Source organism: Anolis sagrei, chromosome 3, assembly GCF_037176765.1.
Source record: "Anolis sagrei isolate rAnoSag1 chromosome 3, rAnoSag1.mat, whole genome shotgun sequence".
Classification (NCBI taxonomy): domain Eukaryota; kingdom Metazoa; phylum Chordata; class Lepidosauria; order Squamata; family Dactyloidae; genus Anolis; species Anolis sagrei.
This window is the reverse complement of record NC_090023.1, coordinates 158,776,176-158,797,145: the sequence shown is the minus strand read 5'-3', so window position 1 is coordinate 158,797,145 and position 20,970 is coordinate 158,776,176. Positions and strand designations below refer to the sequence as shown.

Genomic DNA, 20,970 nt, shown 5'->3' with positions numbered 1-20,970 from the left:
GATTGGATTCTGATTTTACTGATGAGACGCTAATAATTGTTATATTGATATTTAATTGTTGATGATGCTATTGTTTAAACTGTCCCATAATCGTTTTATGATGTTTTGCATTGAATTTTGCTGTTGTTAACCGCTTTGAGACACCTGAGGGCTGAAAAAAGTGGTATATAAATGAAGTAAATAAAATAAATAATGGTTGTAAATTGAACTATGACTCTGAAGACTAAAGTTTGCATCTCTGCTCAGACACAGAAAACTGCTAAGTGTCCAGAGGCAAGTCACATTGTCTTTGTTTTAGAGGAAGGCAAAGGAAAACCTTCTCTGAACAAACCTTGCCAAGAAAACCCTGCCATAGATTTGCCTTAGGGTTGCTATAAGTTGAAAATGACTCAAAGACACATTTATAAATCAATCAACTTATTTAATGTATTAAAATGCAAAAATGTTTGAAAGTGGGGTGAGATTAAATAAGGGAATAAAAGTTTTAAATGTGCAGAAGTCTCAGAGACAATATATTTCTAAGTCTAGGAAATAATGGCAACCATTACTTGTTTCAACAGAGCCGTGCTATGCAATGATCCTGAGATGACACTCACACCTGTGAACTTCCCAGTGGACACATTTAAAGTCAGAATAGAAAAGACAGCCATCCGGAGGGTTCCAGGGGAGTCTTTCCATTCCCTCCATAACTTGGAATTCCTTTGGATGCCCTATAACTCCTTGGCAAGCCTCAGTGTGACTAACTTTAGAGGCCTCCGCCGGCTGCAAGAGTTAAGACTGGATGGAAATGCTTTGACCTCCTTCCCTTGGGACGCCCTACTGAGTATGCCCCAGTTAAGGCTCTTGGACCTGCACAACAATGAACTTGCCTCCATACCAGCCGATGCTGCCCAATATGTCCGGAACATCACTTACTTGGACGTCTCAAGCAATAAACTGGTGACACTCCCTCAGGAACTTATTGCAATCTGGTCGAACCTCCAAGCAGTTCCATACTTCCCCAATGACAACTCTAAGATCATCTTAGGTAAGATCTTTTCATTATGAAATGGACTAAGCAACAAAACTTCATTAGGGTGGAAAACTTTATGGTTTATGGGAGGCCCCACATTTTCCCCTAGGAAACACTTCTGGGGATACACCTTCCTTTTCCAAAATTGCCACCAAAATAAACTAGAAACTGGCAACTTCTATACTGCAGAAGGTGCATAGTCTTTGGTGCACACTTCTTTACCATAGTGCAGGGCTAGAGGAAGTGGAAATTCAAAAACAAGCAATAGGAATCATCTGATGAAATAGACTTGGGTGATGTCTACATTTACTGTGAGAAGTCCACATAACAGGCCTGCAGTAGGAATAAGTTCTTTCTAGTTATCTAGGATCAGCCCTTTCTCCCCCCCCCCCCCAGTACTTCTTAAGGTTGGAAAGGCAGCAAACCTCACTATTGGCTACTAGGTTTCCCTTCTCTTTACTGTTCACATAGTCATCTGTTTTGGTAATGGGTCACTGATCTCTGATTTAAGTGGCCTATTTGATAGCTATATGTAACTAGCCTTATGACCTCATCCAATAGGCAAAATTGCCCGTCCTACGACACTTCAACCTCACTTGAGGCATGGGGCCCACTGAATTCCATCATATGGCATTGGTGGGGCTCCATGTCTCAAGTGAAGCTGAAGTGTCATAAGAGGCAGTGCTGGCAACATGGGAGGCTTCCCGTGTTGCATAAGAAACAGTGAGGGGAAACCAAGTGGCAACACTTACCCTTTGGGATGAAGTAGGGGTGATGTGGGCAATGCGTGGTGTGGGGCAATGGATTTCCCATGCACCCCCACTAGATTCACTATGAGCTATGGCGAATCCCCCCACTATTGCCCAAATTGGGGACCTTCATGTGATGAGGTCCATAATGAGGTAGCCAGGAGGGCTATGAAAATGGGTGGTGGTTGTGGTCTTTATTTTATTTATTTATTTCATGCACTTTTACCTCACCCTTCAATGTCGCAGTGTCCAAGTCTTCTTTCCAATTGCCGCTATCCACTAATCGAACACCTGGTCCCAAAGCCAAGTCTTCAATTGCCTTCTAAAGGACAGGAGGGAGGTGGCCAACCTGATGTCCCTGAGGAGAGAGTTCCACAGATGGGGGGGGGGGCACTGCCAAGAAGGCTGTCTCTCTTCCCCACCAACCACGTTTGCAATGGTGGTGGGATCAAGAGCAGGGCCTCTCCTGAAGATCTTAAAGATCCATGTGGCCCATGGGTGGCATAATTGGCCACCCTGTTGTCTATACATGCTCTATGTTCACAGACCTGTAGACTGGAGCCAAACAAAGATAGTAGATCCTAACTTTTTCTACTAACTCGTTTCATCTATGAACAGTTATTTTTCAAAAAGTACTTCATCCCTGTTTTTTTTCTATACAACATGGAAATCAGTCCACTGATTTATAATGTTATAATGTCTTTAATGGTAACTCATTTAACCACATGTTTTCTTGCTTGTTACTTTGCTGTAACTTTGAGAAAGGCAGGGTTGACAGGAGAATGATATAAACTTTTAGGGGGGAAATCCACCAGAAAGCCTCAATAAAGTAACTAGAAAATATTGCTCATTGCAGCACTATATTAACATCATCCCATCCATTACATTATGTTTGAAATATTACTTTGTCGAAAAAACCTACACTCAGAACGGAGTGCCACTGGGTTCAATAAGTCATTTTCCTATACAATTTATTCCTCCCTCTTCATTTTCTCCATTCTAACTAAAACAAGAAGAAAAACAAACAATTCATATTAGGGCTTGAATTAGAGCATGGAAACTGTCTTGGGGAGTATATTTTGCATATCATGAATGGGCAGCAAATACTAATACAACTTGATTATTCATACTTTCTACTGCAAGGGAGTGAAAAGAAGTATCTATGAGAGATTCTTTCTCACGTGCCAAAATAACAGGACTCTCTTAGGGTAATTTACTCACTCCGCTTCAGATAGCAATAAGTCTTGTGTGAGTCCGACCCTGTTTTCTCCCTCATCATCCATCACTATCACCTCCTCAATGATAGCATTGCAACACTGTTGGTGGGGATGTGAGAAAGGCCTTGTAAGTGGCTGCCCCTCGACTGGAATTTCTTTACTAGTGAATGGTCTCCCCTCCCTGCTGTCCATCCATCAGTGGGCAAAATCTTTCTATTCAGGCAGGCTTTAAAGAATACAGTTTTAAAGACTGAGCTAGGTAGTGCTGCGTATTGTTTTATATTGTTGAAGGCTTTCATGGCCGGAATCACTGGGTTGTTGTAGGTTTTTTTGGGGCTATATGGCCATGGTCTAGAGGCATTCTCTCCTGACGTTTCGCCTGCATCTATGGCAAGGTAGTGTTTATATATTTTAATAGTTTTTGTTAATGGTGTTACAGGTTTTAACTATTTTAATACTCCTATGTTTAATTCTATTTTAGTGTTTATATGTTTAGGTTTTAAATTATACATTGTATTGTTTCTATCATTGTTAGCTGCTTAGAATTTCTCTGAGAGAGAAAAAGCATAACAATAACAGCAACAATGCGCTTATCCCTAGGCATTAGCATTTGGATATTTGTTGACTTGGCTTTGTTGAAATGGACAGCTTGCCAATTATTATCCATTCACCAACTCCTGCATGGGCTGTCTTTCTTCATCCATGATCTATGCCCAAAAGCAATCATGAGCCACGTGGTGCTCAGAAGTTATCTACAGGGATGCACAAAGACCAAATTCAATTAAATATCTTTGTGCACTTGTGCTAGTACATACAGGCCATTGCCACTGGTCAGAGACTCAGACATCCTATTTTATTGATGTAGTTTGGTACATGGATGCTCATTTTTAGTTTGTATTTTTAAAGATGTGGATGTTTCGGTGTGCATTCGACTGACGGCTCCTATGACAAACGACCTGTATTGTGACCTGAATCATGATTTAATCTGAATTCCTATATTACATTACTATTCATATTTGTAAGTTAAGCTGAATTGATCCTGACCCTGTTTAATTGCTCTGTTTCTATGATATCTCCAATGCTATTATACATTTCTATCCACCTTATTGAACCACTTACCCTTTAACCAGTTTGCATATTGGCCTCCTTCCCCCCTCCAAAATAGTTTGTTGTTGCTTGATGCTTTTCTATTATTGTTATGCTGTTTTATGCTATTTTAATTTGTAATTTGTTATTGTTCTGTTTTTAATTGTATATTGCCTGGGCTTGGCCCATGTAAGCCACCCTAAGTCCCTTCGGGGAGATGAAGACAGGGTAGAAAAATAAAGTTCTCCTCCTCCTCCTCCTCCTCCTCCTCCTCCTCCTCCTCCTCCTTCTCCTTCTCCTCTTCCTCCTCCTCCTCCTCCTCCTCCTCCTTCTAGGTGATTAAGAGGGCAATTTTTACTCTGTGGATTGTTGTGTGTCATGTATTCTGGAAATGGGATGATCTGCATCTAAACATTTATCCTCTGCAGTGTAGGGGCAGGAGGAGAATAGGCCACCTTGCAAGCACACTCTGGTTTATCTTCAGCAGCTAGTTGCTGCTGTCTGGCAGTTGCTCTTTTAACTGGGAAATACAACAAAACATGGGGAAATCCTTGAGTTATGTCAGATCACTCAATTGTTGGAGATAACTGGGGATTTAAGAGTGCCAGGGCTCAGTCGGTGCGTATGGTCACAGCATCTGATAAGACAAATTGTTAGTAATCTCTGTGGGCCAAATTGAGCTTTTGAACAAGACAGTCCCTGCAGGATATTAAACATCTGTCTGTCACCATATACTCCTAAAAAGTGTTGGGTATTTTTGTTACTGAGAGGTGTGGTAGGAACAATTTTGTAAAATCCCAGCTTTAACTTAGAAGAGGTCTTTTTTCAAAGCAGAAAGTCACCTAAGATTTTTTGGGAAAAGGTTCTCTCACAGTGCAAAACCCCGGCAAACATGACTCTTATGACCCTATTACAAAAAAATTGTAAAATTTTTTTACAGTAATTACTGAATGCTGTCTGAATGTGCCCACTAAGGTCAGCCTTGTCTAGCACTTGGATGAGAGACCATCAATGAATACCAGATACCGTATGCAATATTCAGAGGGTGGGAATAATGAAACAACCTCTGAGTTTTCCTTGCCTAAGAAAATGCTACAAAATCAATGGAATTACCATGAGTGACTTGAAGGCACATAATTAATGGGATCACCACGAGTCAGCAGGGGACTCAAAGGCGCATACACATTTGCAATTAACTGAAATATACTGAGAGAGGCCTTATAGGACCTCATGAAATGCAGCTTGACCCCCCCCCCCCCACACACACACACTTTAAAAACAGTTTAAAGATGGAGTCTTGCAGAGCCCATTATACAAAACTACTTTTGCCAGTTGCCTGTGGGATTCCATCTTAAAGATGTGTTTAAAGTGTGTAGAAACAGGTTTTGGAGTTGGGGAGCAAAAGTCTTCAGAGCTCTCAAATTGTGCCAAAATGGCTAAAAGTGCTTATGTTAAAATGGGATGGAAATTGTTCGATTCCCTTATTTAAGATAATTGTGATGATATAAAAGAGTGGATGTTCCTGTGGGCAGTCTTGAAATGTGCTCAGTGTTCCTTTTCTTACCAGCAATCCTCCTGCATGAAACATTTATGGTAATAAAAAAATTCTTTAAGATTTGCACAATTTAGATATAGTGACAGTTCACTGTAGCTATATTTTCTCCTTTTTTTTAGACCAGAGATTTCCCAATTTTGACACGGCATGTTAATTTTGAGTTTTTCTTTTTATATTACAATGATTAGACATAGCAGGGACTTTCTTTCTCAAAGCTCTGGAAGAATGTACAAGTATGTAATTGAGCTTTGACTAATTTAATTAATATCAAATTTCTTACAAATGTAATTACAATAATTGTGATATTATAATGACTTCGCAATAGCAAAGTTCCCCCCACTTTTTTTTTTTTTTAAAAAAGAAGAATACTGAATGGGAGGGGACTACACTAGCCTGTGTGTTAGCTCTAAACATGGAGGATTACTGTAGAAACAGAAAATTGTGATTGCTTCAGTCTGGCATGTAGTCGGGGGGGGGGGGGCTTGAGGGGCTTGAGCCCCCCCTGAAATTCTCATGGTGGTTCGCAAAAAGGTCTTACTGGTGCATTATTTAAACTGCTATGTTTATTCATATCATGATCTGATCACTATACTCAATATATCCCATAGGCATGGGGGTATTGGGGTAACGATATAAAAGGTTTGCTAGGGTAGACCCTCTTTCACTCAGACTCAGCCCCCCCCCCCGAAACAAACTCAGCCCCTCCCCCCCCCAAATCGAAATCCTGGCTACGGGCCTGGCTTCAGTTATTTTATGAACATGACACTGTGAGCATAACATCATTGTACTAAAGCTGAGCAGAAGAAAAGTATTTCTTCTTGAATCTTTGAGGTGCTGCCGCTATGAGAAAAATCTAAAATATTAGTTTCTTGTGACACAAGGCTGCATTGACCATTTTATATAAAATGTTTAGCATTGTGTTTTAAAGTCTTTCAGGTTAATGCAGTTTTAAGGGATAATTTTTTTCAGGGTCATCTGAGGATTGCTGCTAGCCAAAGCCATCCATCCACTTTGGACAGCTCTAATATTACATGTATTAGTGCAGCAACTAGTTCTCCAAAAGATGAATCACGGGATTTCTTTAAATCTGGCAAAAGATTTTGGTAACCTTCTGAACTGGGCCATCTACTTTATATGAGTTCATTTTTATGCTGCCTTTCTTCCTGAATGTGACCCAAAGGGGATTAAAAATACAATTATATTGTGACATTAGTTACCATATAGACTAATATTTTGTTTCCAAAACAGGGTATATGGCATATGGCTTTCCTTCTCCCCATTTTCTCCTCATAAAATCTTACATAATATCATGTTACATGTAGAGTTTATATTCAATTTTATTATATTTAATTTTATTACAATTTTATCAAATGTATAATTGACTTTCTTACTTTTCCACTTAAAGAAATATTAAATGCAAAATTAGCTATCTTGCTATTTATTTATTTATCTATCATGTCAGAAGTGAATTGGGGGTAAAGTTATAATACATTAAACAAACAAACAAAGTTAAAAACTTGGTATTATACTAAATGTCCTTTGAACAGAGGCTGGCCACTTGGAGTGTGCCTGGTGTCGCTGTGAGAAGATTCCCCCATTGTGCATGTGGCCAAGCTCAGACGATATTGTATTATTATTATTATTATTATTATTATTATTAACTTTATTTGTACCCCACTAGCATCTCCCGAAGGACTCGATGCGGCTTACAAAGGCCAAGGCCTCAAAACACAACATAACAATACACAACCTAAAGCAAATTAAAAACAGTTAAAGCAATATTAAACAACAAGCAATAAACAATACACCAAGACACAATAAAACTGGGCCGGGCCAGAGTAATGGGTACAGATTAAAAGTGTTGATGTGACAGGTGATATGAAGGATTATAGGGTAAGTGCAGTGTGCAGCAATCTTAATTCTAATAAAGTGCTTCTGGGACTTGTTGTTGGAGTTTTCCTATTCTGGAAAGGCACATCGGAACAGCCAAGTCTTCAAGTTCTTTTTATTGTAGTAATTGGTCTGTGGTTTGCTCTTCACACTTGCATGTCATTGACTCCACTTTGTAGCCCCATTTCTTAAGGTTAGCTCTTCAAATCACATAAATATTTTCTTTCTTTTTAATATAAGACATCAAAAGTTCTCAATCATTTGAAAACATCTATTGCTTTCCCTTTCATTAAACAAGATTACTTGTCCATCTTTGCTATTTCTAGTATTTATTTATTTATTTATTTATTTATTTGATGCATTTATTAACCGCCATTCTCAGCCCTTTAGGGCAACTCATGGCGGTGTACACACATATAAAAGACAATTTACAAAGAGGCAATTACAACAACATATAAACTACACAACAATTACAAAGCTACACTAAAAATCCGCTTCGTCTCATAGTGGAATCATAACCAATCTCATATTCCTTGTTCCATTCCAGTCATCTTACCACATTGTTATAGCACTTAATTAAATGCCTTCTCGAACAGCCATGTCTTGAGGCTTTTTCGGAAGGACATGAGGGAGGGCGCCTGTCTGATGTCTGCAGGGAGAGTGTTCCACAGCCGGGGGGCCACCACCGAGAAGGCCCTCTCCCTCGTCCCCGCCAGACGTGCCTGTGAGGCAGGCGGGATCGAGAGAAGGGCCTCCCCAGACGATCTCAAGGTCCTCTTGGGCTCGTAGGCCAAGATGCGGTCCGAAAGGTATTTTGGGCCGGAACCGTTTAGGGCTTTGTAGGTCAAAACCAGCACCTTAAATTGGGTCCGGTAGCAAATCGGCAGCCAATGGAGCTGGGACAACAAGGGCGTTGTGTGCTCCCTGCCACCCGCTCCAGTTAGTAACATGGCTGCCGCGCGCTGAACCAGCTGAAGCTTCCGGGCCGTCTTCAAGGGCAGCCCCACGTAGAGAGCGTTGCAGTAGTCAAGGCGGGATGTGACCAGAGCGTGTACCACCGTGGCCAAGTCAGACTTCCCGAGATACGGGCGCAGCTGGCGCACGAGCCTGAGCTGTGCAAATGCTCCCCTGGTCACCGCTGACACCTGGGGATCCAGGCTCAACGATGAGTCCAGGGTCACACCCAAGCTGCGAACCTGCGCCTTCAAGGGGAGTGCGACCCCATCCAGCACAGGCTGTAACCCTATACCCCGTTCGGCCTTGCGACTGACCAGGAGTACCTCTGTCTTGTCTGGATTTAATTTCAGTTTGTTCGCCCTCATCCAGACCGTTACAGCGGCCAGGCACCGGTTCAGGACCTCGACAGCCTCCTTAGTAGCAGGTGGGAAGGAGTGACAGAGTTGGACATCATCTGCGTACAGATGACACCGCACCCCGAAACTCCAGATGATCTCACCCAGCGGCTTCATGTAGATATTAAACAGCATGGGGGACAGTATGGAACCCTGTGGAACCCCACAAGTCAAAGGTTGTGGTGTAGAACAGGAGTCCCCCAATAACACCTTCTGGGTGCGGCCCTCCAGGAATGACTGGAGCCACTGCAAAGCAATGCCCCCAAGGCCCATTTCCACAAGGCGCCCCAGAAGGATACCGTGGTCGACGGTATCGAAGGCCGCTGAGAGGTCCAGGAGCACCAACAGGGACACACTCCCCCTGTCTAGCTCCCGGTGCAGATCATCCACTAAGGCGACCAAGACCGTCTCGGTACCATGTCCCGGTCTGAAACCAGACTGTGCCGGATCCAGATAATCCGTGTCTCTCAAGAATACCTGGAGTTGTGAGGCTACCACGCTTTCCATGACTTTGCCCAAGAAGGGGAGATTGGAAACAGGCCGAAAGTTGCCCAATTTAGTGGGGTCCAGTGATGGTTTCTTCAACAGCGGCTTTATAATAGCCTGTTTTAGGCTTGCTGGAATCTTGCCTTCCCGAAGGGAGGCATTCACCACCACTGTTACCCACTCAGCCAATCCCCCTCTGGCCTCCCTCAGAAGCCAGGATGGGCAGGGGTCTAGGATGGACGTGGTGGGCCTCATTCCTCCAAGTATCTTGTCTACATCCTCGGGTTTCACAAACTGAAAAGAATCCATCAAAATAGGACAAGCAGGTGCTCTTGTTACATCCTCGGAGACTGCATTTAACGCGGCGTCCAGCTCAGAGCGGATCAAGGCGACTTTGTCTGCAAAGAACCGAGCAAATGCTTCACAGCGCGTGACCGAATTGTCAGGGCTCCCGCCTGAGGTGGCGGGAGTTAAAAGACCTCTGACAATCCGAAACAATCCAATTTTCTCTAGAAGGTAGATTCATATTATTCAATTTTTGTGAATAAAGTATTCTTGCTATTAACGTCATATAGTATAGTATTTTCAAGTTCAAATTTTTAGTCTGTTCATTTCATAGAATATTAGGGTTGGAAGAGACCACACGGGCCATCTAGTCCAATCCCCTGCCATACAGGAAAAGCACAATCAAAGTATCCCTGACAGATGGCTAATTCTTAAGGTCATCTTAAATTAAAAGCTACCTGATGGCAAACAAGAAAATAGTGATATTAGATGAAATCAATACATTGGTGATCTCCCATCCAAGTAATAACTAGGACTCATCAAGAGCTTTTGTTAAAAATTTTCCAAGGAAGGAGCCTCCACCACACTCTGGGTCAGAGTTCCACTGCTGAATAGCTCCCACAGTCAGGAGGTTCTGCCTAAAGTACAGGTGGAATGTCCTTTCCTCTCATTTGAACCCATTGCTCAAGATGTTTCCAAGAGTAGCAGAAAACAAGCCGACTTCCTCTTCCTTTTATTGGTAGACCCAATAAAAATAAAGCTGGATCAAGTTCTATTTTGGTTTTGAAAATTTGGAGAACAAATTTCTGAAGGTTATTTTTTTTTTTGCTTTGTGACACAGCCGTCACATGTGATTGAAAAGTCCTTGGGTGTTTTCACATTTTCAGTATAAATTCTTCACTTCTTTATACATTTCTGATGTTTTGTTGGAGTCTGGAACCATTTATATATCATTTTGTAAGTTTTGTTAGAGATTAAAACTTAAAATATCTTTAGATCCCTTTGTTCTCATCTCTATCCATCTTTCCAACTCAATATTCCAAGTCTTGTTTTTCAGTCACTCTATGGCATCACCTGCCTATTGATTGTATCCAGTACATGGTGCATGCTATTTAGTTATCACAATTGATAGCTGATTATTTAGCCTCCTGGCTATTTTTTTTTTAAAAAGCCCTCTGAGCTAGGAGACATTTCCACATTTGGGTTGTTGTAGGTTTTTCCGAGCTATATGGCCATGTTCTGGAGGCAATTTTTCTCCTGACGTTTCGCCTGCATCTATGGCAAGCATCCTCAGAGGTAGTGAGGTCTGTTGGAAGTAGGAAAAATGGGTTTATATATCTGTGGATATATATATACTTCCAACAGACCTCACTACCTCTGAGGATGCTTGCCATAGATGCAGGCGAAACATCAGGAGAAAAATTGCCTCCAGAATATGGCCATATAGCCCGGAAAAAGCTACAACAACCCAGTGATCCTGGCCATGAAAGCCTTCGACAATACATTTCCACATTTGTTGGTTTTGAATTCTTGTACTCAGTGTGGGCTGCTAGTTTAGTGAACTTAGCAATAGATCTTCACTTGATTTTCATCCAAATGTTCAAGGCATTTAACCTTAACTCCTTATGCCCCAATAGATTCAATACCTAGGATAACTTCTTTAAACATCAGTTTAAGGATCTCTTAACATGTTTTTTTTTAAACAGCTCCTTTTCCCTCTTTGAGACAGGGGTCTGCTGAACACCATCAAACAATACTGGCTTGGCCCTGCCCCCCATTCCTCATGAAATGGAGGGGAAGCATCCCAAGATGCTTCCTCCTCTACGATAGAGAGTAAAGTGTGTTTTGGGTAGCTCCGATGGACCTACCTAAATTTATTTGCCCTTTCATCCACATGATGAGAGAAAGGGCAACACAGCAATGCATGTTGCTACCCTTTCACCCATATGATGGGGACAGGGCACCAATGTGCATTGTCCAGTCCCCACTATATGATGGGGAAGGAGGGAGGGTACGTGGGGTGCCATGAGGAACCCATGTGAGTGCCAGTGAAACGGCCCCAGGGACCATGTGAAGAGATGGTAAAACACAGAGCAGACATCAGAATCACTAGCTACCATTGCTTGGATGACAAATAGTTACAAGCAGCATCCTTAGAAACCTTGTAAGGTCCTCTAGGATTTACCACCAAGGCCTGACAAGCAATGCAACTGTTTGGGACAGCAAACTGTTTTATATCAGTTCTGGTAGACAGTAGAAAGGCATCACTGCAGTCTAATGTCATATATTAGCTCTGAGAAACAATTCCATAGAAAAGATGGTCACACATATGGTGATTAAAATATAAGAACATATTAAGCCAGTATTAGTATGGTATTTGCTAATGGTTATTTGAAGTTTTCTTGCTGAGGCAGATTTTCCCAATCTGTAGAATGATAGGATCAACTTATATGAGCTGGGTTTTCTCTTTTATGCTATAATACTTAACATTTCCATAATGCTTTCAAGAACTAGCAAAACATTCAAATCTATTGCAAACCAAAAACATATGTATTACTATCTGTGACTAACATTATTATCCATCATCAAGCAGTCAGGCAGGAAGTCAGAAGATGAGTGGCTGAGATGAAATTACTTGCTAAATTCACAGCACATGCTTATTCAAAAGATAGACTTTCTGGTTTAGAGTTCAAACTCTTAACCAATATAAGAGAGACAATGTGGTGTAATGGTTTGAGCATTGGACTACGGCTCTGGAGAGCAGGGTTTGAATCCACACTTGGCCATGGAAACTCACTGGGTGACCTTGGACAAGGTACACTCTTTTAGCATCAGAGGAAGCCAAAGGCAAACCTGCTCTGAACCAATCTTGCCAAGCAAACTCTGTGATAGGTTCGTGTTAGGGTTTCCATATAATGGAAACAACTTGAAGGCACAAAACAATAACAGACATAAAAACTTGTTTCAAACAAAGGTCATAAAGTTAGTAAGGTTATATATTTTAGAATGGCAAAATAGTATTGTCATTGAGATTTTTTCCAAAATTCAAAAGAACCAAATCTTAAAATAGTATAGAAGTGGTCAAATCAATACCATGGACTGCTAAAAACACAAATGAAAGTAAATGATGCTTGAACCCTCAACCCAGCATAACTAAACCGAGTTTGCCACATTTTGAATATACTGTGAGACAACATGGTTCATTGGGGAAAAAAACAGTAATGGTTGATAAAGGAGAAAGCAATAGGAAAAGAGGGAGACCACACCAAAAATGGATTGATAGTTTACAGGAACTGAGCAGGATACTTGTTGACTGGAGGTCTTGAAAGGTGCTAATTCTTAAGGTCATCTTAAAATAAAATCTACCTGATGGCAAACAACAAGAAAATAGCGATATTAGATGAAATCAATACATTGGTGATCTCCCATCCAAGTACTAACTAGGACTCATCAAGAGTGAAATATTTCCTACCTTAAATTAATAGGGAATCACCTTGCCAATGTTGAATTTTTCTAAAGGTTGTCCATTCTCAGTAAATGTAGTGGCATTTTCACTGTCCTTAAAAGAAGAAGGAGCTTTCTTCTGGTACATTCACACCATGCAAAGAAGTTCCCAGTACAGTCATAGAATCATAGAATCATAGAATCAAAGAGTTGGAAGAGACCTCATGGGCCATCCAGTCCAACCCCCTGCCAAGAAGCAGGAATATTGCATTCAAATCACCCCTGACAAATGGCCATCCAGCCTCTGCTTAAAAGCTTCCAAAGAAGGAGCCTCCACCACACTCCGGGGCAGAGAGTTCCACTGCTGAACGGCTCTCACGGTCAGGAAGTTCTTCCTAATGTTCAGATGGAATCTCCTCTCTTGTAGTTTGAAGCCATTGTTCCGCGTCCTAGTCTCCAAGGAAGCAGAAAACAAGCTTGCTCCCTCCTCCCTGTGGCTTCCTCTCACATATTTATACATGGCTATCATATCTCCTCTCAGCCTTCTCTTCTTCAGGCTAAACATGCCCAGTTCCCCAAGCCGCTCCTCATAGGGCTTGTTCTCCACACCTCCAGACCCTTTATCATTTTAGTCGCCCTCCTCTGGACACATTCCAACTTGTCAATATCTCTCTTGAATTGTGGTGCCCAGAATTGGACACAATATTCCAGATTTGGTCTAACCAAAGCAGAATAGAGGGGTAGCATTACTTCCTTAGATCTAGACACTATGCTCCTATTGATGCAGGCCAAAATCCCATTGGCTTTTTTTGCCGCCACATCACATTGTTGGCTCATGTTTAACAGTGATTTCCAGATTGTCCAAGAAAGCAATCTGAAATAGGTTGTACCTTCCAGTTATTTGAATAAGTTAGTGATACGATACTCAAATCTGGAAACCCAAATGGAAATCAAGAAAGATTGGGCTACAAGGGGAAATGTGCTGATGGAGAAGAAGATGATGTCCTCCTTGATTGCTGCATCATTCCTTTAAAAAAATTGCTCCTCCATCACTTTGCAGGGGTTGGTTTGGAATTCAGAGTCCCATCTTGTCTTGGTTTGCCCTAATATTTTCCCAACTGGCTTCTTCAGGAATTGGTTACGGCAATCCTCAGGTTTCCCCACTGTGGATGAGGTTGTCAAGGTGACAAAGTGACACATTCCTTTGTTGCGTGTCACCTTGGCAACCTCTGCCACTCTGTTGATCAGAACTCTTCAATGGCCTTGATTTTGTAAGTGCTACCAAGAATGAGGATTTTTCTCTTAAAAGACTCAAATGAAAAGGTAATGAATATTATGTAATTCAGTAGACTTGTGCATTTTGGCTGAACACTGATCTGTTTCTGCTGGCCAGATACCAGTAGACTCCGGTATCCATTTTTGCACGCCTCCTGAAAATGGGTGGGTAGACAGATAGCCGTTTTCATACCGCAGCCAGAAATATGGCTAGATGAGGCCCATTGGCGGATGCCACTCTTTCTGTGATCCTTCTTTTTGGTCTGTAGAGGAGACCTGGATTTAATGCTTCGTTAAAGTTGTTTCTACTCTAGAGGAGGCAGGGATTACAGGTGTTGTACGCGTGTGTGCTCTTTCCCTGCGCACAGTTTTCCAAGGCATTTTGAGGAGGATTCTGACTTCCCAGGGAAGGAAGAGGAATGACCGGGAGCTCTCCTACCCTTTAAAAAGCCCTCTTTTCTCTTGATTTGCACTAGAGGCCCTGCCTGGAGTTGTGCCTCCCCCCCTCCCCCCTCTCATGCATTTCTGCTTCAGGATAAAGCTTCCTTAAAGCTGTTCTACTTTCTAGTTTAGAAGTGAGGTGGTAGTAGTTTTCTGAGAATGCATGCTCACCCCATCCACCTGTTCTACATATTCCCAACTCCCAGTCAGTCCCATTAAATAAAGAGAATGAAGAAAATAAAGGAAATAAAACAGATTCAAAGGAGAGGTCAAGCCAGAAGCCAAGCCAAAAATACACTGACGCTTGGTAGCTACTGTGATGCCGAATAGGGGAGCAGGACGCGAGATCAGCTGTCACATGGTCCCATTATGGACAGGAAAACATGATGGCTGGGTCCTTGCCATTACAGCCGTCCGGCCAAGCCAAACAAGTTCGATTGGCCAAAGGGAACCAACCACTCCAAATCCATACACAGGCCTATAATTCAGTATTCTCCAGATCCTTTGTCACAACCTGTCCTTCATAGATGAACAGCTGTTGCTGAGATGTTACAGGAAAAATAGAATGGATTTCAAATTATGTTATACCCAAACTTTGCTATTCTGAGAAACAACATAAGATTTTTGAATACTGTTTGTTTTGGAGAATAACTCTTACACAAAAGATTTTGTGATCCACCAACATATCAAACCTTCCAGAAATATACCCCTAAACACATGCATCGTCTATTACAGAGGTTTAACCATTAATCATTTTGGACTTCAGCTTCTTGAAGATTCACCCACATAGTCAACATCCAGGGATTCTTGGAGATGGACTACAAAAAGCTCCACAAAACTGGAAGGTCAAAGTCTGAGGACAACTGACCTTTCCCGTGTAATGGGGAAAGCACCACCAAGAGGGAGCTGTGTGGGGGGTGACAGATTTGCCTGCTGCCCCTCACTTTTGCTACAATGCTTGGCCTTTGTGATGAGGCCCTTTTATTTCTGCACTCATAGAAGTGGTTTGTTTTTTTAAAAAAATAAAATTATGGTACGGTACTTACATTGACCCATGGATAAGTCAAGACAGATTATTGAGTTGATTTTTTAAACTAGGATTTCTTGATTATACCTATACATGAGTATAGCACAATGAAGCATAATGCACAAGACTTTATTATAATAATCAGTTTATCTCCTCACTCTCTTTCTTCAATATATTTCAACTGCAGCTGCAGTAAGCAAAGACAGTTAGTGGTGACAAACTGCATTGATTCTGACGTGTAGAAGCATCCCATCTTTTGGTATGGAAAGAGTAAAATCCAGTTTCTCAATGCCTCATCTCAGATCTTTGTGTGCCATCACTTCATATTTCCCCACCCTCCATTTCAGAGAGAGAAAAAACGGAGTTGGAAATTATCTTCAGACAGAACCCCCATGCTGTCACTTTCATCTTGATTTTTATTGTCTTTTAATTAATTTTAAGTGGTTTAAGTATATTGATTATTTAATTGTGTTTAAATAACCTTTACATTTAGATCCCCCCCCCCCCCAGGTGTTTTTGTATGGTTTTTAATCTGTACTCTTTTTATGGCCTTGATTCTCATTATTGGAAAATACATAGAATATAATGAAAGTAGTTGTAGTAGTAGTTGTTGTTGTTGTTATTATTATTATTATAATTATTATATACTTTTATTCTCTAAGTCTACATCAACGATTGAAACTCTGTATGGATTACAAACCCCATCATGTCTAATGATTGCCTGTGTTGGCCAAGGCTGATGGGATACCACAAATCCAAGAACTTCTGAATTACAGACCTCTGGCTTACACTAGCTGAAAAGGGGATGCATCTACACTGTAAAATGAATGAAGTTCTATACCACTTTAACTACCATGGCTCATTGTTATGGAATTTGAGCACTTGTTGTCTGGTAAGGGAGAGAAGGAGTTATAGTTTGGCAAGGTCTTTGGCAGAGAAGGATAAAGACCTTGTCAAACTACAACTCCTATGATTCCATAGCATTGAGCCATGGTAGTTCAAGAATTTTCAAAATGCATTAATTCTACCTAGGTAAAGGTAAAGGTAGTCCCCTGACATTAAGTCCAGTCATGTCTGACTCTGGGGTGTGGTGCTCATCTCCATTTCTAAGCCGAAGAGACAGCGTTGTCCGTAGACACCTCCAAGGTCATGTGGCCGGCATGACTGCATGGAGCGCCGTTACCTTCCTGCCAGAGCGGTACCTATTGATCTACTCACATTTGCATGTTTTCAAACTGCTAGGTTGGCAGAAGCTAGGGCTGACAGCGGAAGCTCACGCCGCTCCCCGGAATCGAACCTGCGACCTTTCGATCAACAAGCTCAGCAGCTCAGTGCTTTAACCCACTGCGCCACCGGGGCCCCCCAATTCTACCTAAGGTTTATTAATTTAAGTCAGAGTTCTTTGTAGTGACCTTGCCATCCTTGCTCCTCCAGCTGAACACATCAAGGGTCTCGTCACATTGAGGTCCACATAGCGGGGTGATTTGCCATGCATCATGGTGGGAAACCCTCGGCCAGCATGGGAAACCCAGCACTTCATGCCCCACATTGCCCCTTACCTATCCCACAGAAGCAAGCATCACCACCCAGCTTCCCTCTGTGCTTGCCCCGTTGTAGACAACATGAACACAGGAAACTTCTCATGTTTTTGTTGCTTCCTCTTACACCTCAGTTCAGGGATGGAGCCCCACCAGAAGTAGATGTACATCATTCAATGGGAACTGGTAGCTTCTGTCCTTAAACTGAGGTGAAAATGTTATAGGATGGGTAAATTTAACCCATGTGATGAGATTGTGAGAGAACCATTTAGTTCTCACATAAGGAATAAGTGTAGCTACAGAAAGTGGGTCTGCTATATTCGGCACTAATCTGGGAGGGTCACAAAAAAGGAATGAGTGTTTAGGGGGCAATTAGAACCAGAATCAATGAATAGAAAAAGAGAGGAAGGGATTAATGCTGAAGGCCCATTACAATCCTTAGATCCTGTTGTTTGTTTATTTATTTACTTCCTTTATACCCTGCTTTTCACTCCTGAAGGGGATTCAGAGTGGCTTAACATAAAAGCATTTGCACACAATTTAAAATATACAAATATGGAAACATTAAAACAGTATTGAAGTTAAACCATATTATAACCAACTTGATCTTTAAAACCTTCTTCTTTAAAAGAAGAATAAAAAAAATAGTCAGTCACTGGAAGGATAACAGTGAGGGGACCATTCTGGCTTCCCTGGGCAGGGAGTTCCAGAGTTGAAGGGCAGCTACCAAAAAGGTCCTCTCTTTCATCCCCACCAACCGGGCTTGAGGTGGGACTGAGAGAAGGGCCTCTCCTGAAGATCTCAGGACCCAGGCAGGTTTGTACCAGGGGATGTAGTCAGCCAAATAGCCTGGATCTGAACCATCTAGGACTTTAAAGGTCATAGCCAGCACTCTGCATTGTGCCTGGAAACACTGGCAGCTAGTGGAGCTGCTGCAACAAGGGGGTTGTCCACTAATTGTAGCCAGCCCCAGTGAGCTACCTGGCTGCAGCTTTTTGGACCAGCTGAAGTTTGCACTCTTCAGAGGCAGTCCCACGTAGAGTGCATGACAGTAATCCAGATGGGATGAAACTAAGGTATCTAGCACCATGGTCAGATCTGGCTTCTCAAGGAATGGGCACAGTTGATGTGCAAGTTTTAATTGTCAAAGGCCCTCCCAGCCACTGTCAATGCTTGGGTCTCCAGTTTCAGTGCCAAGTCCAGGAGGATCCCCAAACTGCGAACTTGTGTCTTCAGGGGGAGTGTGACCCCATCCATGTTAGATTTAGAGCAGTCAGCAGAGACTATGGAGAAGAGTACTGCATCTACTGACTACTGAAAATCATCAGAATGCAGGAACAGATTAATTAGTTAATGGGATGCAAATTAAATTACTCCATAGTCAATGAAGACTTCAGCCTCTGCAGCTTCAAGAAGATATTTGTCGGGTGCTCTAAAGGTAGTTCCTGTCCTTGAGGCACGTTCTCTCTCTCTCTCTCTCTCTCTCTCACTGGAAATTGTTAAGAGACTGGAAAGAGAAAGGAGAACAGACATAGAACCACCAGCTTTTGTAATGAACTTGTATTTTTAATCTTTGCAATTGGCTCTGCCCACTGTGATTATTTTCAGTGTTTTAATGTTCTGATTTTATATTGTTGTGCTGTTATTTATATTGGTTTTTGTATTTTATGTTATTTTTTATTTTCTGTTGTGTTCTTGTGTTATATTGTTTTACTGTATTGCTGGGTGTGATCTCATCTAAGCCGCCCCGAGTCGCCTTGGGGAGATGGGTGGCGGGGTATAAATAAATAATTAATAATAATAATAATAATTATTATTATTATTATTGCACATTGAAGTTTTGATGTTGATTGTCCTGGGTTATGTCTCTTCTGAAATTGTCAAGAAACAGAAATTGTGATATTGCAACACCTCCAAACTATGTTTCTTTGGTATACTTTTGGCTTGGTGGCTGGCCAGTGGTGGATTTTGTACAGCAGAAGCACAACCATCAGTAACAGGATAGGGAAAAGGAAATTGTACTTGGCATTCAAAAGATAGTATCAGAAATTAATCTCTCCTTGATGGGATTTTCTTTATCAGATCCAGGCCAGGACATTTTGTTTTTAGAAGGTGAAGAACTATTTGCTCTCCCAAGCCATCCAGGAGCACAGGAGACAAAGCTGGTCAAATGCTTCTGGCAATTCAGATCTTTGCCTCATTGGCAGTCCAATTCACTATAAGTAGATGAAACCATCAACTAACATTGTGTTTCCTTTTTTGATGCCACATCAGTTGCCCAAGACATCAGACCACTATCTGTAACCACTCTTATTTCTAAACTAATCTGGGGGGAGGCCAGATGGGAGCCATGCACAAAGTATGGTGTCACCACTATGGAACAGGACCCTCCTTTAGACTTTGGGCCACCAGGATTTTGAATATCAAGAGAATGCTTGTTGCCCATGGAATTCATACCTATGGCATATATGGGCATTGCAAACTTTCTAAAAAAATTTTTTGGAAAAAAATCTAAACTTGAGTTATGTTGCTGCTACTGCTGTGTATCTTAAGTCAGTTCTGACTTATAGTGACCATATGACTTAAAGAGGACCGGATTACTTCAGAAAGCTTTTGCTTTCCTTTGAGGCTGGAAGAGTAAGACTTGCCCAAGGTCACCCAGTGGATTTCAGTGGCTGAGCACAAATTCAAACTCTGTTCTCAGAGTTTCAAACTACTACACCATGCTGCATCTCAATTTATATTATACCTGTTTGCAAAGTTAAGTTTTGGACCACATTTTAGGGCACATATCAAGGTTATACAATGATGGAGAATTCTTTCCTCTCCAGATATATGCTGGTTAAGAGTGAGAAGAATTGCAGTTCACCAACATTTGGAGCACCACAAATTGATCAATTCACAATAGAGAGGCAAAATGCAAAAATAAATCCTATTTTGTTAGTTTGTCCCCAAATGATCAAGCTACTCTGTACAGACAGTTCCTAACTTACAAAATTCAACTTACATGGACTCCTAGTTAAAAAGAGGGATGGGAGGGGTGTGTGTGTGTGTGAAACAATAGGAAGTGAGAAGAAATCTACCCCTCAGAAGGGGAATCCACTCCTGGAAGAGTTATCATGGGGGAAAGTGTCTCAACTGAAGCTTTCTCGCCAATGCTTGTTTCCCTGATGACCCAAATTTTTCAAAGTCTAACTATCACAGGGACAGAAAATGAGGTGAAATCTTCTGAATAGGGTTATAGATAGCAAAACAAACACCACAGGAATGTTAACCCCATATGCTATGCAAAACTTTTTTTAAAATTGGTTGGCATCACACTTTAAAATGTACCTGTTCTGACTTACATACAAATTCAACTTAATATGTCATAATATAGGCATTACCTGTAGTTCTGCATGTTCAGTATGTAGTAAGGACAAATAGGTTGTGTAATTGGGGGAGAAGAGAGACAGGGTCTTCTCAACAGTGGCTCCCCGTCTGTGGAATTCCCTCCCCAAAGACATCAGACTGGCCACCTCCCTCCTGTCCTTAAGAAGGAAAGTCAGCGGCTTGTATGAAGAAGACATAAGCAATTTCGAAGTGACAATGAATTGACCTGGACCTGGATTTT

The 20,970-nt window shown here is 41.6% G+C and overlaps 1 protein-coding gene across 1 annotated transcript in view; it reads left to right on the top strand.

The window, feature by feature from the left end:
* Positions 1-20,970, top strand: part of LRIT1 (leucine rich repeat, Ig-like and transmembrane domains 1) — a 38,159-nt gene that overhangs the window by 9,556 nt on the left and 7,633 nt on the right. The window contains exon 2 of the mRNA XM_060769003.2: positions 561-1,027. Coding sequence (XP_060624986.1) covers positions 561-1,027 — 467 coding nt within the window. The remainder of the gene's footprint in view (positions 1-560; positions 1,028-20,970) is intronic.